Genomic DNA, 21509 nt, shown 5'->3' with positions numbered 1-21509 from the left:
TTCCTATTCCTTAGAAAAAAATTAATCAATGCGGGACACTTTCCGGGACGCTTAGTAATCCGGGACAGTCCCGCATAATCCGGGACATCTGGTCAGCCTAATCTACTGTAATTCTACCTACATACATTGGCAAGTCCTTGAAATGATGGTGGCTTTCCCCTACTACTAGGGTAACCAACGTATTTTGGACCCCATCAGCAGCTGTACATAATTTGGACACTTACAGCGAAATCAAATGGAAGTGTCCAAATTATGTACAGCTGCTGATGGGGTCCAAAATAGGTTGATTACCCTACTACTACTGATGCCAAATCGTTCACTCAAAAAAATCGTCACGTCGCATCCACGTGAAAAATCATGTAAACTTCTGTACAGCAACTTACATGAACTTCATATACTAGTTAATGGGAAAGTTGATAAAATTTACCGGGATCGCACGTGAACTGGTTAGTATGAGTGCAAATCGCCAATAATTCACGTGAAAATTATATGAAAAGTGTGATGGATGATAATTGCGTATGTTTTCACGTAAACTTGATGTGCCGATTTTTTTGAGTGTTGGCTTTAGTTTCCGCGTATCTCCTACTGTGAGTATTTCTAGCTCAAACCATTCAAACTTCCCTGGCATCACTGTCACTGGGTTCTGAAATGGAGTTTGCTTTACCTGCCGTTGGACCCTCATGGCGCTGCTGTCGCTTAAATGCAGTGTCGCAGTGATAGCAGACGTATAGTTTTGTTCTGTTTTGCAGCTTAATTCTTTAATTTTTTGCAATGTTTATTGCATTGAAGGAATTGCGAAGAAATTTATTGTATTCCCTCAGGATGTTAACTAGAAATTAATAAGAATGTTACTAGAAATTGCTGTTCTTACAGGTGATATCGGTTCATATAACATTTTTAACAATTTTAATATTTTTAGAAATTTTAAAAAAATGCCGAAAGAATAACATTGAAGCATTGAAGTCATTCTGACATCACTGGCTGTCAACTTGAATGAAAATGTCATTCACAGAAATTTTAATGTAAACGGCGCATTGTTGATCGGTCGCGCACGTGTGTACAAAGTTTGAGTTTGATTTCTGCAGAGTTTTACAGATTATTTCTTGTTATTTAACCGAAAATGGTAGCCAACAAGCAGAAATCTACAAAACGGAAAGCACCGGCAGCTTCGGAGCAGAAAAATGTCGAAAAACTTGCCCCAAAGTTAAGTGCCAAAAAGTCCCAACCAGACGGCGAGGATTCTGCCAGCGATTATTATGAATCGGATGAGGTATTTTTCCTGACATACAATCTTTACGTTATATGTTACATGTGGATCTCTAATGCTTTCATTTTTAGGAAAATCTGCTAACCAACATCAATAATGAAAACGATGAAGATAGCTCCGATTCGGAAGGTGAGGGCTACGATTCTCAAGCAGAAGGCAGTGAGGATGAGGTGCAAAGTTTTGATAGTGTGGATTCCGATTTTGAAGATCAGTCAGGTGAAGACGAAAGCGAGCCGGAAGAGGACAATGAAGGGCAAGATTCGGCAGACGATGTGAACAGTGACAGTTCTCCAGAACCGGATGACGAAGATGATAGTGATGATGAGCTAGAATTCGAAGAGGACGTGGCAGAACCGGCAAAACCAAAAGCTTTAGCTAAACCAGGTAGATCGTTGAAAGTCAGAGTATCTACACAACCTGATGAACAAATTGAAAATGAAGATGACGATGAAACTGCTCAGTTATTGAAAGCAGCTGAGCAAGAAGATGAAAAATTAGCCGATATTGATAGTGTACTAGAGCAGACCGAAGTCAAAACTAGGGGCGTTGGAGTGTTAGGTCCGGAATCAAAATCTCGACTCAAAGAAGATGAGTATGCAGCTGGGGACACGTCGGATGAGGAAGATATTCGGAATACCGTGGGAAATATTCCGATGCATTGGTACGATGAATACAAACATATCGGCTACGATTGGGACGGAAATAAGTTGATCAAACCTCCGAAGAGTGACGCCATTGATGATTTCATTAAGAAAATGGAAGACCCCAACTTCTGGCGGACGGTAAAAGATCCCCAGACGGGACAGAATGTGATTTTAAGCGATGAAGATATTGGTCTTATAAAGAGAATAATGTCTGGCAGCAATCCGGATGTGCATTATAATGATTATGAGGTAAGTACCAACTCTCATTCTATTTTAGTTTATTCTTATGTAATGCATTTTTTACAGCCCTGGATTGAGTGGTTCTCTTCGGAAGTGGAAAAAATGCCAATTCGTAACATCCCGGATCACAAGCGTTCGTTTTTGCCCAGCAAGTCAGAGAAGCAAAAAATTGGTCGCCTTGTGCACGCTCTAAAGATGGGATGGATAAAAACGCGTGCCGAAACTGAGAAGTTAGCGGCCCTGAAAAAGGGTCCCAAGTTTTACATGGCATGGGACACCGATCACGGAAGGGAGGAAATGCGGCGCATCCACGATCATGTTGTTGCTCCTAAGCGAGCGCTGCCTGGGCATGCTGAATCGTACAATCCACCGCCGGAGTATTTGTTCAATGAACGGGAACTAGTTGAGTGGAACAGTCACGAAGAAGAGCCCTGGAAAAGAAAACTGCACTATATTCCGCAAAAGTATAACTCCCTGCGGGAAGTCCCTTATTATGATAAATATATTAGAGAACGGTTTCTGCGTTGCCTAGATTTGTACCTTTGTCCTCGTGGTAAAAGAACTCGAGTGACCGTTGGACCGGAGTATCTTATACCGAAGCTGCCCTCGCCAAGGGACCTGCAACCGTTCCCAACACTGCAGAACTTAATTTACAAGGGACATACGGATATGATCCGTTCGATTAGCATGGAACCTAAAGGAGAATATTTGGTGAGCGGATCTGACGATCAGACTGTCAAAAGTAAGTTATTTTCTACTGATAAAATGATATCAATGGTTACATTTAACGAAACTTTATTTCATATTTTTAGTTTGGGAAATTTCTACTGCCAGATGCATCCAAACCATTCAGACGGGAGATATCGTCCGATCGGTTGCATGGTGTCCCAACAGTAAGATTTCTCTGATTGCTGTAGCCACCGGAAAGCGTCTTTTGCTTATTAATTCTAAGGTTGGAGACAGTCTCATTGTGAAAAAGACAGACGACCTACTGGTGGAAGCTCCCAAATCAGAAGTAGTCGACAACGAACGGATTACAACCGCCGTACAGTGGGTTGAGGTTTCGGAAGACGAGCGGAAAGCTGGCGTGCGGATTGTTATCGACCATTTCAAGGAAGTGAAACAGGTAACGTGGCATGGAAGGGGAGACTATTTTGCGACGGTTATGCCGGAAGCTGCAAACCGGTCAGTGCTGATTCATCAACTGTCGAAACGAAGATCGCAGTTACCGTTCTCCAAGAGTAAAGGATTGATTCAGTGCGTTCTGTTCCACCCGGTGAAACCGTGTCTTTTTGTTGCTGTAAGTAAAATTGTTTGAGATGTTTGATGCGATTGTTTACCGGATTTTCTTTTGCAGACTCAACGGCATGTTCGGGTATATGATTTGGTCAAACAGGAATTGCTTAAGAAGCTTTTCCCCAGCTGCAAATGGATCTCCAGCATGGCCATTCATCCGAAGGGTGATAATCTACTGGTGGCTACGTATGAGAAAAAGATGATGTGGTTCGATCTGGATTTGTCAACTCGGCCCTACCAACAGTTGAAGCTGCACTACTCGGCCGTCCGGAATGTGGCGTTCCATCTGCGGTATCCTTTGTTTGCATCGGCCAGTGACGACCGTAGCGTTATTGTGTCACACGGAATGGTTTACAAGTATGTTCTAGTAGATACGGTTGTACCTTGGACTACTTTAGCTAATCGTTGGTTTTTTTTCAGTGACTTACTGCAAAATCCATTGATCGTCCCACTCAGACGGTTGGAACATCATGACCGAGTTAATGATTTCGGAGTGTTCGATGTCGTATTTCACCCAACACAGCCGTGGTTGTTTTCATCGGGGGCGGATCACACAATTCGATTGTTTACATAAAGTGTATAATACCTATGTTTAATGTTAGAATATTTGTCGTTGCCTTTATTTCAACTTATTTTTGAAATATAAATTTGACAAAATACTAGAGCTTGTATGTCACTTCTGCTATTGAGAACTTACTTACTTAATCAGCTCCAGGCTGTAGTTTCCTCTGCTGTACGAAGAAGTCGTTTCCATTCCACTCGGTCCATGGCTGCAATTCGCTAGCCACGTAGTCTGCGTAGGGTCCGCAGGTCGCCTTCCACTTGATCGATCTATCTTGCTCGCTGCGCGCCCCGCCGTCTCGTTCCAGTCGGATCATTATTGAAAACTTTTTTAACCGGGCTGTCGTCCGACATCCTCACGACGTGTCCAGCCCATCGCAAAAGACCGGTTTTTGCGGTGTGAGCGATAGGTGGTTTCCTAAGCAGCTGATACAATTCATGGATCGTTCGCCTCCTTCACGTTTCGTCTTCCATCTGCACTCCGCCGTAGATGGTGCGCAACACCTTCCGTTCGAAAACACTAAGGGCGCGTTGGTCCTCCAAGAGCCAGTCCATGTCTCATGGCCGTAAAGGACAACCGGTCTAATCAGCGTCTTGTAGATTGTTAACTTCGTGCGGTGGCGAATCTTGTTCGATCGCAGCGTCTTACGAAGTCCAAAGTAGGCACAATTTCCTGCCATAATGCGTCTTTGTATTTCTCTGCTGGTGTCGTTGTGTGCGGTAATCAGTAAGCCCAGATACACGAACTCTTCTACCACCTCGATTTCATCACCGTCTAAATGAATCCGGGAGGAAGGTCAGCATTCACTTCTCTAGAACCTCTTGCTTTCATGTATTTAGTTTTCGATACATTAATGACAAGCCCAATCCGTTTGGCTTCAGCTTTCAGTCTGATGTACGTTTCCGCCATCCTCTCGAAGGTACGTGTAATGATGTCAACGTCGTCAGCGAAACCAAGAAGCTGGACGGACTTCGTGAATATCGTGCCACTCGTGTCTATCCCCGCTCTTCTTATCACACCCTCCAAAGCGATGTTGAACAGCAAACATGAAAGCCTATCATCTTGCCGTAACCTCGAAATCTCTTCGAGATTCAAAAATGAATATGAATATGAATATATAGTACTACCACCTGCCTTAGCAGAACATCCGTTCATAGCAATGAGCCTATCATGTCAAAAAGAGTTGAAGATATTCAACGATTGGTCATGCTTCCCAACTCTTGTATGAAGGGCCAAAAGGGAATTGGTCGATAAGCAACATCACTTACACGTACCAGGAATTTAGAGAATCTCCTTCCAAAGGCTAAGTCCCCAAGTAACAATTTGGATTTTATTACACTCTTATGATGGCATTTAAGACTAAAATTGGTCATAAAAACCACCATAAGAGTACAATAAAACTCACATTGTCGCTTGGGTCGCCTGAGTCAATCGTTGAATAAACCGTCTTAATGCAGAATGACTCCAGCAGGTGGGGAGAAGAGCCCGCTCATTATCCACGATGTGTTGTTAATCGGGCCAAGATTAACCCTAGGAAGTTGACTGTTTCACTCTCCCTAGGCCCACCGCTTCAAATAAGTACTCTGATGGTCCCTCCCTCTTCCCCTTTCTAGTTTATTTATGAAATGTGGTATATATGGATAAAAATAGAACAATCTCACCAGCAGTCCCTCGAATGGAATAGAGTTGCGTGCTTTTAGTTTCCATAAGTGCTTCTAATAGTTAATTTAATTTTTTCTTCTGGTATCCAATATCCATGTGCAGTATTAACACTCGTATTGGTCAAAGTTTTATATAGCAGGAGGGTGCTTCATAAGCTAAAACGAAAAAAATAATTAAAATAACTTATTTTATGCTTACCTATTAACAAGATCGTGTGGCTCCGCCGTCTGCCCAAAACCTCGATTTTGAGATCAGGCAGCCGGGAACCACCCAGTATCGCACCTCCTAGCTTGGCTACTCAATAGAGCATTACCGGGTATGGCCACGTGGAGGCGCTAGGTAGGGACTTGGGATAGCTAGAGCTATATTGGACGCTCCTCATTTGCCTTCCCCATTTCATACCCACGAAATCTCTTCGAGATTCAAAAACTCCAAAAACACCCACATGCCAAATATGGTTCCATTTGATTAAAAAGTTTTCGAGTTATGAGGAAATTGGTATTTCATTTGTATAGGAGCCCCCCCCCCTCTTATTGGGAAGAGGGGTCTCTAACCATCATAAGAACCTTCCCTGGCCCCAAATGGTCACGCCGACAGACAGACAGACAGACAGACAGACAGACAGACAGACATACATACAGACAGACAGACAGACAGACAGACAGACAGACAGACAGACAGACAGACAGACAGACAGACAGACAGACAGACAGACAGACAGACAGACAGACAGACAGACAGACAGACAGACAGACAGACAGACAGACAGACAGACAGACAGACAGACAGACAGACAGACAGACAGACAGACAGACAGACAGACAGACAGACAGACAGACAGACAGACAGACAGACAGACAGACAGACAGACAGACAGACAGACAGACAGACAGACAGACAGACAGACAGACAGACAGACAGACAGACAGACAGACAGACAGACAGACAGACAGACAGACAGACAGACAGACAGACAGACAGACAGACAGACAGACAGACAGACAGACAGACAGACAGACAGACAGACAGACAGACAGACAGACAGACAGACAGACAGACAGACAGACAGACAGACAGACAGACAGACAGACAGACAGACAGACAGACAGACAGACAGACAGACAGACAGACAGACAGACAGACAGACAGACAGACAGACAGACAGACAGACAGACAGACAGACAGACAGACAGACAGACAGACAGACAGACAGACAGACAGACAGACAGACAGACAGACAGACAGACAGACAGACAGACAGACAGACAGACAGACAGACAGACAGACAGACAGACAGACAGACAGACAGACAGACAGACAGACAGACAGACAGACAGACAGACAGACAGACAGACAGACAGACAGACAGACAGACAGACAGACAGACAGACAGACAGACAGACAGACAGACAGACAGACAGACAGACAGACAGACAGACAGACAGACAGACAGACAGACAGACAGACAGACAGACAGACAGACAGACAGACAGACAGACAGACAGACAGACAGACAGACAGACAGACAGACAGACAGACAGACAGACAGACAGACAGACAGACAGACAGACAGACAGACAGACAGACAGACAGACAGACAGACAGACAGACAGACAGACAGACAGACAGACAGACAGACAGACAGACAGACAGACAGACAGACAGACAGACAGACAGACAGACAGACAGACAGACAGACAGACAGACAGACAGACAGACAGACAGACAGACAGACAGACAGACAGACAGACAGACAGACAGACAGACAGACAGACAGACAGACAGACAGACAGACAGACAGACAGACAGACAGACAGACAGACAGACAGACAGACAGACAGACAGACAGACAGACAGACAGACAGACAGACAGACAGACAGACAGACAGACAGACAGACAGACAGACAGACAGACAGACAGACAGACAGACAGACAGACAGACAGACAGACAGACAGACAGACAGACAGACAGACAGACAGACAGACAGACAGACAGACAGACAGACAGACAGACAGACAGACAGACAGACAGACAGACAGACAGACAGACAGACAGACAGACAGACAGACAGACAGACAGACAGACAGACAGACAGACAGACAGACAGACAGACAGACAGACAGACAGACAGACAGACAGACAGACAGACAGACAGACAGACAGACAGACAGACAGACAGACAGACAGACAGACAGACAGACAGACAGACAGACAGACAGACAGACAGACAGACAGACAGACAGACAGACAGACAGACAGACAGACAGACAGACAGACAGACAGACAGACAGACAGACAGACAGACAGACAGACAGACAGACAGACAGACAGACAGACAGACAGACAGACAGACAGACAGACAGACAGACAGACAGACAGACAGACAGACAGACAGACAGACAGACAGACAGACAGACAGACAGACAGACAGACAGACAGACAGACAGACAGACAGACAGACAGACAGACAGACAGACAGACAGACAGACAGACAGACAGACAGACAGACAGACAGACAGACAGACAGACAGACAGACAGACAGACAGACAGACAGACAGACAGACAGACAGACAGACAGACAGACAGACAGACAGACAGACAGACAGACACAAATCACACAAAAATGTTCAAAATGCGATATCGTCGCCAATCACCAAAAGAAGTGTTATTGTGACCTGATGAAACTCTTAGTGAAACTGATATACAGGGCACGGGAATTTAGAAAATTTAAGTTTGTGTTCTTCTATCAAATTTATAGAAATGTTTCAGAGCATTTGTTACAATTATTGCAGTAAATTAAAAATTTGCGTGATAAACAAAAACAACAAATAAAGAAACTTGAAACCTTTAAAGCATTGATGTAATTTTCAACCCTGATTAAGTTCATAGTGAATAACCTCATTGAAGTAGCATTTTTGAAGGAGTTTTACACTGGATCATTTTGCCTAGGTGAGACAGCAGGATCACTGAGACAAAGGGAATAACTTCGCTATAAAACATTCAAGTTTCATAATATTTTCTTGAAAAGTTTGAAAACCTACCACATAATGTAGTTAGAGAAATATTTGGTAATTTTTCCATATATTTTTCAACAAGAGTCATTTTTAAGGGTGTCAAAGTAAATTTTATTGCAATCATTTGCAAGTGATTTTCAACAGCAAACCACATATTTAACGCAAATTAAATTTACTATCATGGCATAATATAGTAATGAGTTATATAAACAAAATCGGAGCACTAAGTGCAAGACAGCACTGCTTATAACCAAAAGGACTGAAAATATTCTTTCAGACAAATAGATGGATATACCTTCAACACCTTAATGAGCATTAATAAATGACTACGGCACCGTCTAATTTACACTTAAAACTTCATGAAACCGTACTTTAATCTATCGTCTCACTCCAGAACAGCAGAAATCAAAATTTAACGCACCGTTTCAAACCATTGACGCCTATACCGGCGGCAAACCCTTTCTAATTTTCTATTTTCTCGGTCAACGAATAAAACACCTTACGGGTCATCGCCCAGACGCCCACCAATAAAAGCGGCGGCACCCCCGGTGAGTTGCTTTCTAGTTTCCGCAGTCATGTCAAGGAGACGCGTTTCAGCAGCATGCATGCATATACATAAGCATAGTCATACCGACGACCGACGGCGGCCCACCCGTCGTCCTTTCTCATTTGGTAAAATCGCTATAATGACGGAAGCTTTGCTGATGGCATCGGGAATATTCACACATGTCGTCGGTCGTTTATCGTTGCTCTCGGGGTGGCAAAGTTCAGCTGACTCGTTTCACATCGGCCATCAACTTTGGGTTGCCTTCATCTATGCTGTAGAGGTACTGTATAGGTGGGAAAATGCTGGATTTCTGAACGTGGTCCGTAGTCTTAGCCGAAAGCGGCTAGTGGTGACTGGCGTAAGTCGTAGGTTTCATCGAGAGCATGAAAACGGAAGTCACAACGTAAAGACTTTTTTTGATAGAAGGTATTCCTACCTAATTGAAATCTCGGAATAGAAATCTTCTCGACGAGTACCAAAATGATTAAAGTAAAACAAATATTTAAAAAGACACAAAAGTACTTTAAATTTTTAAAATTTTTCAAACAATATTACATATTTCGGAATAATTATAAATTATTATCGAGCGTCTTAGCTGAATCCATAAATAAACGAGAAAAAATTGAAAAGTTCTTTTAATTCTTTCTTTGCAGTTACGTGTATTTCTGTAAAGACGTGTAACCTTCAGCAATGTGGCAAATTAAAGGACTACGAATTTTTTCTATGATTTAAACCATAACAACATAACAACAAACAACTTATTCAAAATTCGACTTATCGTCTGTTTATGAAATGTACGGAACAAATTGAAATTTTGGTATAGGGGAGATCAGGTAGACTTGATCCCTTGGGACACTTGATCCATTCATTGTTTCTCAGCAAATACAATGTTTTTTTTATGCAGAAAAAAATAAAGTTGTACATTTCATTCAACTAACAAAATTGCAAAACAAAAATGTAATAAATTTTTACATTGCAAGGAAAATATAATATAATAAGATTTGCAACGGAATAATTCTCTATACTTCTTTTTTTAGTGAAGTCCAACTTTTTGGCTACGGAGAACTGTCTTGAAATTTTTTAATTGCTTTTCAAACAAAAAATTAGCTAAACATGTGTATTCATTGATACTATATACATTTTGCAATAAACCTTGTATACATTTTACAAAATTAATTTTCAGTAAAACTTACTACTACAGGTACACTTGATCCACATAATTTCAGTGACACTTGATCCTCTTATTAGGAACTGAAGAGCTCGGAATCCGTTATGTCGTAAATAATAAAATGAACAATTCTTCATATCGTAAACATTCGTCATGTAAAAATCATGAATAGTCAGGAGATCCGGTCAGAACGACTGCAAAAATGTTCATCTTGAATGTAATGACACTTAAGCGATATGTGAGAAAACGAAAAAATGCTTCTGAAAAGATCATTTAGCAACCGGACTATGGAGGAGCAACCCGTGCATTTTACAAGGAAGAAGAAAGACTGCTCGGACGGAAGTATTTATCTGAACAAAGCAACTCATCTTCTTTGAAGAAGAATTCTATTAATCATTGGTACCCGATGATTCCGAACAATACAATTATCAAAACACCTGTAGATATAAAACCATTTCCAAAGGCATCGCCACGTAAAAATATGCGAAGAGTAGGAAAACGAGGAGATGCACATCGTTACAGATGCACCAACGAAATTGAAGCTGGAGGCTGCTCTGATTATTAAACAGGAAAAATATAATGCTTCAAAAGTTCAAACCCAACGAAAAAGTTCTCGTCGCAGATTATAAAAGATGTCCAAAGCTATACTTTTACAGATCGATGGACTTAACGATTTCTAAATACTTTTTATACTTTTGAATTAGGCTGTTGTACACTAAATAATGATACTACATGAACTAGGCCTATTTTAATAAAACTTCCAAATGAAAGTTGAGCTTTAAAAATATATATTTGCAAATGGATCAATTGTGCCTAAACTGGGGATCAAGTCTCCCGGATATTTTGAATATGTACAATTTTCTGTACATTCCAAAATATCGCATATCTCTTGATTAGCGCTACGTATCACTAACTGATAAATTGTAGGCAGTAAGCTGTATTGTAAACTGTCGCAAAATTGAAAACCCAGGGTTTTGTTTTAGTGGACATTTGAGAAATATACATAAAACAAAATGGGGATCAAGTCTCCCTTGTTTCCCCTACTTAACGAGCCCTCAAGTTTTATAGTGCTATTAATGTTGTAGCACCCTGACCAAACAGTTTTGTTGCCTCTATTATGAAGAATATTGGAGTTCAATTCCGAGTGCATTTTTTTTATGCGTGGCCATATTGCCATATTCTAGTATTTGTTTTAACCCGCAAACAAACATTTATCAAACCAAAGTGTGAATTACAGAAAGAAAGTTATTATTAATCGGTTTTCAAGTCACAAAAAGCAACTAAATTGATTTTATTAGAAATTGAGATGGACTAATTGAATATATGGGGTCAATCCCGACGTAGTGGTTAGCATTCACGCTTCTCACGCCGAGGACCCGGGTTCAAATCCAAACCCCGCAGAAGTCACGAATGACCTAAGCTGTTAAAGTGACTATAATCTAAAAAAATAATTGAATATATTTATTTTGATTAAATTTTGCAAAAATCACAAAATTTCGATAGTGCGTTAATTTTATTCACCTATTATTCCTATAAGCACGATAAAATTTAAAGCGCATATGCTGCACAACTTCGGGCAATTCTTCACATTTTTCGGGCAATTCTGAAAAATTGAAAAAATTAAATTAATTAACGTCTTATAACAGGGCCTGCGTAGCATAATTTCTCCATCTATTTCGGTCCATGACAGCTGATCTCCAGTTCCGCGGGCACCCAGTGCTCGCCAGATCTCCACCTGGGCTTGCCACAACGCGCGCGGTGCCTCTCTTCGTCTTGTTCCTACCGGATTCGATGCGAAAACCATTTTTTCAGGATAGTTGTCCGGCATTCTAGCAGCATGTCCTGCCTAACGTATCCGTCCAGCTTTACCCACTTTCTGAATACTGGGATCGCCATAGAGACTCTTGCACGCCGCCAGCTAAAAGATGCTTCTTAGCACCCGCCGTTCGAAAACTCCGAGTGCTCGTAGGTCCTCTTCTAGCAGTCTCCATGTTTCATGCCCGTACAGAGCAATCGGTCTAATTAGCGTTTTGTGCAGTGTGCATTTTGTACGGGGGCTCAGATTGTTCGACCGCAAGTGTTTGTGGAGTCCGTAGTAGGCCCGACTTCCGCTGATAATACGCTTTTTAATCTCACGGCTGGTATTGCTGTCCTCTGTTGCTAGTGAGCCAAGGTGTACGAACTCGTCGACTACTTCAAATTCATCCCTGTTGACTACCACGGAACTGCCCAAGCAGGCCCTTTGAAGGCGGCATTCAGGATAGTGATCAGTCGGTAGTTCTCACAATCCAGCATGTCGCCTTTCTTGTAGATAGGGCAGATAACCCCGTTTTTCCACTCCACCGGTAGTCGTTCCGTATCTCAAATCTTAACAATCAATCGATGCAAACAACTGGTCAACTTGTCCGGGCCCATTTTAATAAGTTCCGCTCTAATGCCATCCTTTGCCGCTGCTTTGTTGTTCTTCAACCGCTGGATGGCTTCTTTAACTTCCCTTATCGATGGGGGTGGCACATCTGCGTTGCTTGCTATACTTCCTCCGCTATCATGGTCTTCCGCCTGCACGTCATTCAGGTGATCATCGTAGTGCTGCTTCCAACTTTCGATCACCGCGCGGTCGTCAGTCAAGATACCTCCATCTTAATCTCTGCACATTTCGAACCGTGGCACAAAACTTTTGCGAGATTCGTTGAGTCTCTGATAGAACTTTCGTGTGTCGTGAAAGCGGTACAGCTGTTCGAGTTCTTCGCACTCCTTCTCCTCTTGGTGGCGCTTCTTCTCCTGAAAGAGTCGGGTTTGCTGTTTCCGCTTCTGTTTGTATCGCTCCACATTCTGACGGGTGGCTCTACGCATCTTTTGCACCCGCGCTGCGTTCTTCTCAGCCAATATCTGCTGGCATTCCTCGTCAAACCAACGTCGATTCGGTTCCACACGGCCTAGGACAGCGGTTCCCAAATGGGGGTTCGCGAACCCCCAGGGGTACGCCAAAACTTTAATTTGCTTCAGTATAGTATAGGGAAATCCGTCAGGGGGTACGCGAACCGAAAAAAGGTTGGGAACCGCTGGCCTAGGACGTTCTCCGCTACGCTGTTAATGGCTGGTTTCACGGCAATCCAACAGTCCTCAAGAGGGGCTTCATTCAGCTCACCTTCTTCCGGCAGCGCGGTTTGAGAGATAACGGGTATGCTTCAGTCGCGCTAGATTTTACCGTGGCGGGTGCCGGTATCGTATGTTGTTCACAACAGTTAGTTTTTAACATATCCTTACCATCACTAGGTAGGTATCACTAGGATCCGAATCAATGTTAGCGCCCGGATAGGTTCTGACGTTGATAATGTCTGAAAAGTGCCGACCATCTATCAGAACGTGGTCGATTTGTGATTCTGCCTGGTTGGGTGATCTCCAGGTGTACCGATGGTAGAGGTTATGCTGGAAGAAGGTACTACGTATGACCATGTTCTTGGAGGCGGCGAAGTCGACAAGTCTTAGGTCGTTTTCGTTCGTTTGCCAGTGTGCGCTGAATTTTGACATCATGTCTTGGGCAGCGGTTGTATTCACACTCCAACTGCGCGTAAAATTCGTCTTTGTCATCATCGGTACTTGCGAGGTAAGGTCTGTGCCCGTTAATTATGCAAATCTATTTATATAAGAGGCTTATGTTTGCACCGAAAACTAGGTCTCTGACAGGACGTCATAAAAGGCTTATCGGTAATTAAAAACAGGTCCCTGACAATCCATCATGTTTTTGTAGCAATGAGTTCTATCCTCAGTCACCTCACTGGTCGACTGCTGGACTGTAGAGATGGTCGGGTATGAAAATTTGAATACCCGAACCCGACCCGTACCCGATCAAGAAAAAAATTGAAAACCCCTACCCGACCCGAACCCGCAAGTTTATTATTTTTGATACCCGAACCCGACTGCAACCCGACGGGTACGGGACGGCCCCGGGTACCCGACCATCTTTAGTGTTAAATGTGGTCAATAGAGATACCCGACCCGACCCGTACCCGGTTTCAAAAACAAAAGTTGAGAACCCGTACCCGACCCGAACCCGCAAATTATATTTTTTCAATACCCGAACCCGACCCGAACCCGGCGGATACGGGTACGGGTGCGGGTTTCGGGCAAATTTTCCGCTACCCGACCATCTCTACTGGACTGCTCGACAGGACTGCTTGACTGAACAGCTTGATTTAACTGCTCGACTAAACTGCTCGATTTGACTGCTCGACCAAACTGCTTGACTCGATTGCTTGATTCGACTGCTCGACTCGCCTGCTCAACTCAATTGCTTGTCGCGATATCATATGGTCGGTGTTAAATCAGACCGGACCAAGTCGCAAAATTTTAAAAAATGGGTTAGGCCATTGCAAATCATTTTTAAAGTGTTTGTCCCCCCGCCCTTCAAAATTTACTCTAATAATCGGGGGGCAAAAAAAAATTGCTGAGCTTGAGTGAAAAAATTTCGTATAAAATCGATTATCTTTGAGTTTTACAGCCTAAAGAACTCAAAAAAAGAGTATTAACGCTTCTAGCACGAAACAAAAATGGAAGTACAAATATAATGTAGCTTCCGAAAACCGGCAAAAAATTTTTTTTTTCAGTTTTGACTTTTAACGTTGACAAATAACAACGTATATATCAAAAGCAAGAATAAATTCGGGTTTCACGATTAAACTTCAAGCAGAAATTCCTAAAACTCTTATTTTTTTTTGCGTGAATAAAAAAATCTTTGTTTATTTTTCGCCCCCCTTAAGTTGTCTAGAATCGGAACGATCTTTCAAACGGTGGAAAAAGTTTCATAAGTTTTTCACCAAGTGGCATTAGTATTCGAGTGAATTCTGTTACGTTTTAGCATGCCTTAAAATCGAAGTTGGCGCGAGTAACGAAAGGTTAAAGAATCTGCCCATTCGGGGGTTGAACGGCCACCACCCGATCACCCGCTTCTACATCTCGCCCATTACTATAAAAGCTGCTCCCAGCTCTTGTATATTAGATATTACCGCAGCTCTGGTAGATGGTATGACCATCCCTATACGTACGTAACCATCGTTCCTTTCCAGAATACCTCCTGTAGCGCTACGATTTGTCTAGAAAGCACGTGGGTACTTCCGAGGAAATTTAGAGACCGACAGTCCCATGTTCCTAATTTCCAATCGTTAGTCCGGTTTCGTCGCCTGGGATTATTGCTTACGGAGTTCATTGCTTTGGTTTTTTTAGTGGTTCAGGCTTGCAAAGCTCGCAACCAACCCCCCAGTATAGCCGGAGGGCCAACGTAGCTCAAAGGAGTCCTCCTCCTCTGTCAGCATACGACCTTCGCTACTAGCACGGTTGTTACAAAGCTGTTGAGGTAACCGAAATATGACTAATTTCAGTCGTAATCCGGTTGCTGCAACTAAAAAGACCTTAAATGTGCTACTTGGGTTGGTTTCCACTGTGGTTGGTTACCCGAGGTTGCTCGTATCCCGGCTGGTACCACGAGGAGGTAGGGGTAGGAGTTACTGGGTAGGAGACTATGGACCTCTGTGGGGTCTATTTTATGCCCAGTGCGCAAAGCACCGATGGTACGCATTACCCAGCCGTTTACCAGCAGATTTGAGTACTAATCGATTCATAATAGATGTAACAATTGTGTGGTTTATATTACAATTTTCATTTCCAATCACTAAATAGTGAAAATTAACAAAAAAATCAAGGTAAATTTCCCTATAAATTTTCATCGTCATTACCTTGCGTCACAAACACGGACGACAGTTAAACAGTTAATCTGTTTAGTCTTTAGTGTGGCTTCCTTTTACAAAAAATAACAAATCCCCTCTCCCACGTCCCAACTGCTCGAAGATTCTTTACAATGTTTAGACCTATACCAATTTGATATCTGTGCTTGGAAAGTACGCCAGAGTGCAAAACGACCCCCTTTTCTCCAACTGATTTTATTTTTAAGCTTTGAATCTAGTCCAATTGTGAAAGTGAAACGTTATAGAAAAGTGAGTGGTCATCCTTTTCTTTTGCAAGATTGCATACTTATACAGCAAGAATTTGTTCAGAACTGTTGTTTTGCACGGTAACAGGGCTGAAGTGATGGTTGTGCATGTGACGTGACGCAGCTATTCTCAAAGCGAAGAAAGTCAACGACTGTCTTATTCGAGAAGAGTTTTTGAACGTTTCATTTGCTGCTTTGCGTCAGTTAGTTACTTGCAATTCTTTACATAGTTTCAATTGTATCTCTTTAAGCCGCCTTTTCGGTACAGAAATTATTCGCAGCACGAACCTACTTCTCGATTTATGAATGCCTTCAATGCATTGCAGCATGTTATAACCATCGGCATGAGCTCGGATGTGATTAGACATAGACTTAGTTTATACTTCAGAGGACAATTACGTTAACTTTAATACTATTTATTTTATGACTTGTAGTTTTTGTTATTTTTGTAACTTTTGTAACCTGTAGAATTATATTTATTGTCATTATTACTTATATAGATTTAAGAATGGATAAAGGGCTTGAAGCCTATATTCGAAATACATTCAATTCAATTTCAATTCAATTCTGCCAAGTATGGAAATAGCTGTAAAGTAGGGTGTCAAAAGGAATTAGTAAGATGTTGAGAACGTTAGCTAATTGATATTTTAATTGGCACATGTTAGTTGCACGACAATTTATACTTCAAATTAATATAGCGCAATGAATGGTGCAATCAACAATTTCGTGGAAATTTACGAATGCGAATCATTGTTGTAGATGATAACCCAGAATAGTTATTTATATTTTCGGTTTAACCGTAGTGATAAGCAAGCTCCTTAAGTAAGCCTACTTCATCAACTGCATACCAGCTTCTTAGTGGAACTACAAACTACAAGAAACTGATAAAAATTATATAGAGAGTACAGACATTTAACATATTTAAACATATTTTCATTTAAAAACGTATATAAATATGTTAGGGCAGTTATTACAATACAGTAAATTATAAATTTGCGTAACCAATTGCTGAATATTTTTAAATTGTCAAGCATTGTCGAATTGTACCCGCAACCCTAGTCCTACGTAAACTCCTCGTTCATTCCCCTGTTTACAGACCATCATACTTTTTATCAGAGCAAGCTATGGTTGGCAAATGGTGCGATAATGCGTAAAACAGACCCTATTGTGGTCCCTAGCTTCTTATCTAGCAACTCCTACCCCTACCTCCACGTGGTACCAACCGGAATACGAGCAACCTTAGCGGAGATCGGGTACCAACCCCGGTGGAAACTAAGGTCGTATACTAACAGGGCAGGAGGCACAGTGTTGTCTCGACACTTTAAAATGGCAGTACCATCCCGAGACTTGGTAGGGTAAGCCCTAGTACAGCTACCTACCTAAACCCAAAAAACTAACAACAAGAGTCAAGAAATATCTTCTCGGAATATTCGGCATGGATCAAGGCGACGATATAGGGACATGGAATGGAGACTTGGTACCTGGGACTGCAGATCGCTAAATTTCGTTGGTGGCGACAGGGTGCTACTCCATCAGTTAGAACCCCGAAAGTTTGGCATCGTGGCACTGCAGGAGATCTGTCGCAAAGGCGAGGAGGTGTGGAGGATCCGTGGCGGCAAAGCTCAATTTTTCCAGAGCGGTGGAGCGATCAACGAGCTGGGAACGGCTTTTCTAGTATTGGGCAAAATGCGGGATCGCGTAATGGACTGGAAAGCGATCAATGAAAGGATGTGCGCGTTGAGGATAAAACTGAGGATTCAACTACACCATCATAAACGTGCATTGTCCACCCGAAGGTATACCCGACGACGAGAAGGAAGGGTTCTATGCGCAGCTGGAGGCAACGTACGACAGCACCGCAACCGCGGTGCTAGGTGTGGAAACCTTGAGTGCACGAAATGATTGATTTGACGGGGAATGTCAAGAAGAGATAGAGAGGAAAAATGAGCTTGGGAAAACTATCTGAGCATGTCCACGAGACAGAATTTGGCCAAGTATTCACGAGTGAGGAATGAGTTGACCACGATCCTGAGCAGAAAAAAGCACCAGAAGGAAGACAAAGATCGTGAGGAGCTAGAACAACTATTCCGGGCTAACGACACCCGCAACTTTAACAAGAAGGTGAACCAAACTCGCAAGACCCTCACACCAAAACCAGACATGTGTGGGGACGAGGAAGGGGATCTAATCACAAACGAGCGCGAGGCGGTCGACAGGTGGAAGCAGTTCTTCGATGAGCACTTCAACGGCGATATAGCAGCAGGAGACGCAATGGAAGTTAACCTCGAAGTACCTACAAACGACAACAGCGTACTGGCTCCCGATCTCGAAGAGATCCGGCGAGAAATTAGTCTGCTGAAGAATAATAGAGCCGTCGGAAAGGACCGACTCCCGGCAGAACTCTACAAAAATGGCCAAGAACCGCTAGCAACGGCACTCCACTGGCTGATTTCAAGGATTTGGGAAGAAGAGAATCTACCGGAAGAGTGGATGGAAGGCGTAGTCTGTCCGAACTACAAAAAGGGCGACCGGCTAGACTGCTGTAACTACCGCGGCATTACGCTGGTCAACGCCGCCTGCAAGGTGCTCTCCCAGATTTTGTTGCGTCATCTATCCCCAGTTGCAAGAGAATTCGTAGGGCAGTATCAGGCAGGCTTCATGGGGGTCCGTGCTACTACGCATCCAGAAATGTCGAGAGTACAACGTGCCCACGCATGATATTTTCGTGGATTTCAGTGCAGCATACGATACTGTTGAACGCGAACAGCAATGGTAGATAATGCACGAGTACGGTTTTCCGGACAAACTGACGCGGCTGATCAAAACTACTCTGGAACGATTGATTTGTTTAATTTGTTTATTTAAATTTTTCATCTGACCTTTATAGGTCTCAATGAAATTTGTGGGTGGGGAAAAGCCCACTCGAGGTTGACCCTCAAGTGCGCGTAAAAACCCCACCATCTTTTGACACTGTTTACAATTCGCAATTTTACAATTTCATGATTCATGCCTACAAACTACAAACAACTACAGTATTAGTATGAAGCAAATTACACTGAACATTAACTTTAAACATCTTAATTTGATAGTAACATATTACATTGCTTAAGTCTATTAAGTATTAAGTTTAGTAGTTTAAAAGTATCACTTGAAACATTGAAGTCAAATAATTCATACGTGGTATTAAAAACGTCACACATCGCCCTAACGGGTTCGTTTTGACCGTACTCGGTGCGGTGAAATGCAAGGCGCAAAAAATCCCGTTCTCTCAGATTTCTGGAAGGCACATTTAAATTGATTTTGGACAGGATATTTGGAGCATCTATTTCTCCAGTCAACACTTTTCCAACAAAAATAGCTTTAGAAATACTTCGTCTCTTTACCAGCGTGTCGATGCCTAGCAATTGACAACGGTCAATATAGGCTGGCAACTGGTTTGGATCACGCCAAGGCAGAGACCTGAGGGCATAACGTATGAATCTAGCTTGTACTGTTTCAATTCGATTTGTCCAAATTTCAGACTCCATATTACAGCTGAGGTCTCCAAAATGGAGCGGACAAGAGAAACGTATAAAGAACGCAAGCAGAACGGGTCAGTGAATTCTCTAGAAATTCTCATGATAAAGCCGAGGTTTTTATTAGCGTGTGCTATGATATGCGAATAATGGTGCTTAAAGGAGAGTTCTGAGTCTAAAAATACTCCTAAGTCTTTGACAACTGAGACTCTTTTAAGCGTTTCTCCAGATATGGTGTAGTCGCATAATATTGGATTTTTCTTACGTGTAAAAGAAATCACAAAGCATTTCGACACACTAATAGTCAGTAAATTGTGCCAGCACCAGTTAGAAAAAGTATCCAGCATCCGTTGCAGCTCAATGCAGTCCGTCATAGTTTGTACAGCAAGAAATAGTTTTAGATCATCAGCATAAATTAGTTTAAAGCCAGGTGGAATGATGAAACAGACGTCATTAAAGAATAGTGAGAACAGCAGCGGTCCTAGGTTACTGCCTTGAGGAACACCAGAAACGCTGACGAAGCTGTTTGATTCTATGTTGCCTAATTTGACACAGAGCGAGCGGCCAATAAGGTAAGATTTCAGCCAGTCAGTAAAATGTTTTGATGCACCAAGACGTTCAATTTTAGCCAGAAGGATCGAGTGATCGACACGGTCAAACGCAGCTTTTAAGTCAGTATAAATAGTGTCTACTTGCAAGCCATTTTCCATGTTTTGTATACAATGAGATGTAAACTGAAGCAAGTTTGTCGTTGTGGATCTACCAGGGTAGAAGCCATGCTGATCCATGGAGATGTATGACTTAAACTCGCGTTGTAGAACATTTCCCACTAGAATTTCAAATAATTTCGATCCAGCAGAGAGAGATGTTATTCCTCGATAATTTACTATATCGTGTTTATTTCCTTTTTTGAATACAGGAAACATAACTGACTTTTTCCAATAATCGGGAAATGTTGCTTGTGACAATGATTGGTTGAATATCATTCTTAGTGGTACACACAGCGCAGTCCCACACCTTTTTAGTACAATAGCAGGAATACCGTCTGGACCAGTTGATGTAGACGGTTTCAGCTTTTTCATAGCTTTTAGTATATCCTGGTCAGAAAACCTGAGACTGTTTAAGTTTATTACATTACATGGTACGTTGCGAAGGGCATTTTCCACTTGTATTGGGCTAGCCGAAGTCGAATTAAACGCGCTCGAAATGTGCTTCGCAAACAAAGTACAGATGCCATCAGGTGTATTGGAACTTTCACTTCCTAGAAACATGCTGGTCGGAAGACCGCTTTCTTTACGCTTACTGTTTACAAATGACCAAAAACGTTTAGGATTTCGACTAAGTTCTGACTGTATGCGTATTACATGCCTGGAGTAAAGAAAGCGGTTATAGAGTCTGTAACTGTTAGAAAATGCGAGTTTAGTCATTGGATTTCGCCGCCTAGTATATTTCCGAAGCGCAGCTGCCCTAAGGCGCTTCAACTCCCGAAGTCGTCGGTTGGACCATGGAGGCTTCGATCGGAGACGTGATGATGGAACATGGTCATTGAATAGCCGTTGCAGCGTCAACGTGAATAATTCCACTGTACCATTAATATCAGTTGTC

The 21509-nt window shown here is 42.5% G+C and overlaps 1 protein-coding gene across 1 annotated transcript; it reads left to right on the top strand.

Moving 5' to 3' along the window:
• The first annotated feature begins 1066 nt into the window (after positions 1-1066).
• LOC128734637 (ribosome biogenesis protein BOP1 homolog) lies at positions 1067-4059 on the top strand. Its single transcript, XM_053828923.1, has 6 exons — positions 1067-1270; positions 1339-2160; positions 2218-2893; positions 2964-3451; positions 3509-3804; positions 3868-4059. Exons 1-6 carry the CDS (start codon positions 1121-1123, stop codon positions 4019-4021), a joined length of 2586 nt encoding a protein of 861 aa, XP_053684898.1. The 5' UTR covers positions 1067-1120; the 3' UTR covers positions 4022-4059.
• The last annotated feature ends 17450 nt before the right edge of the window (positions 4060-21509 follow it).

The sequence above is a fragment of the Sabethes cyaneus genome, chromosome 2 (genome assembly GCF_943734655.1).
Source record: "Sabethes cyaneus chromosome 2, idSabCyanKW18_F2, whole genome shotgun sequence".
Lineage (NCBI taxonomy): Eukaryota > Metazoa > Arthropoda > Insecta > Diptera > Culicidae > Sabethes > Sabethes cyaneus.
The sequence above is the reverse complement of the archived record's forward strand: the minus strand, read 5'-3'. Positions and strand labels throughout refer to the sequence as shown.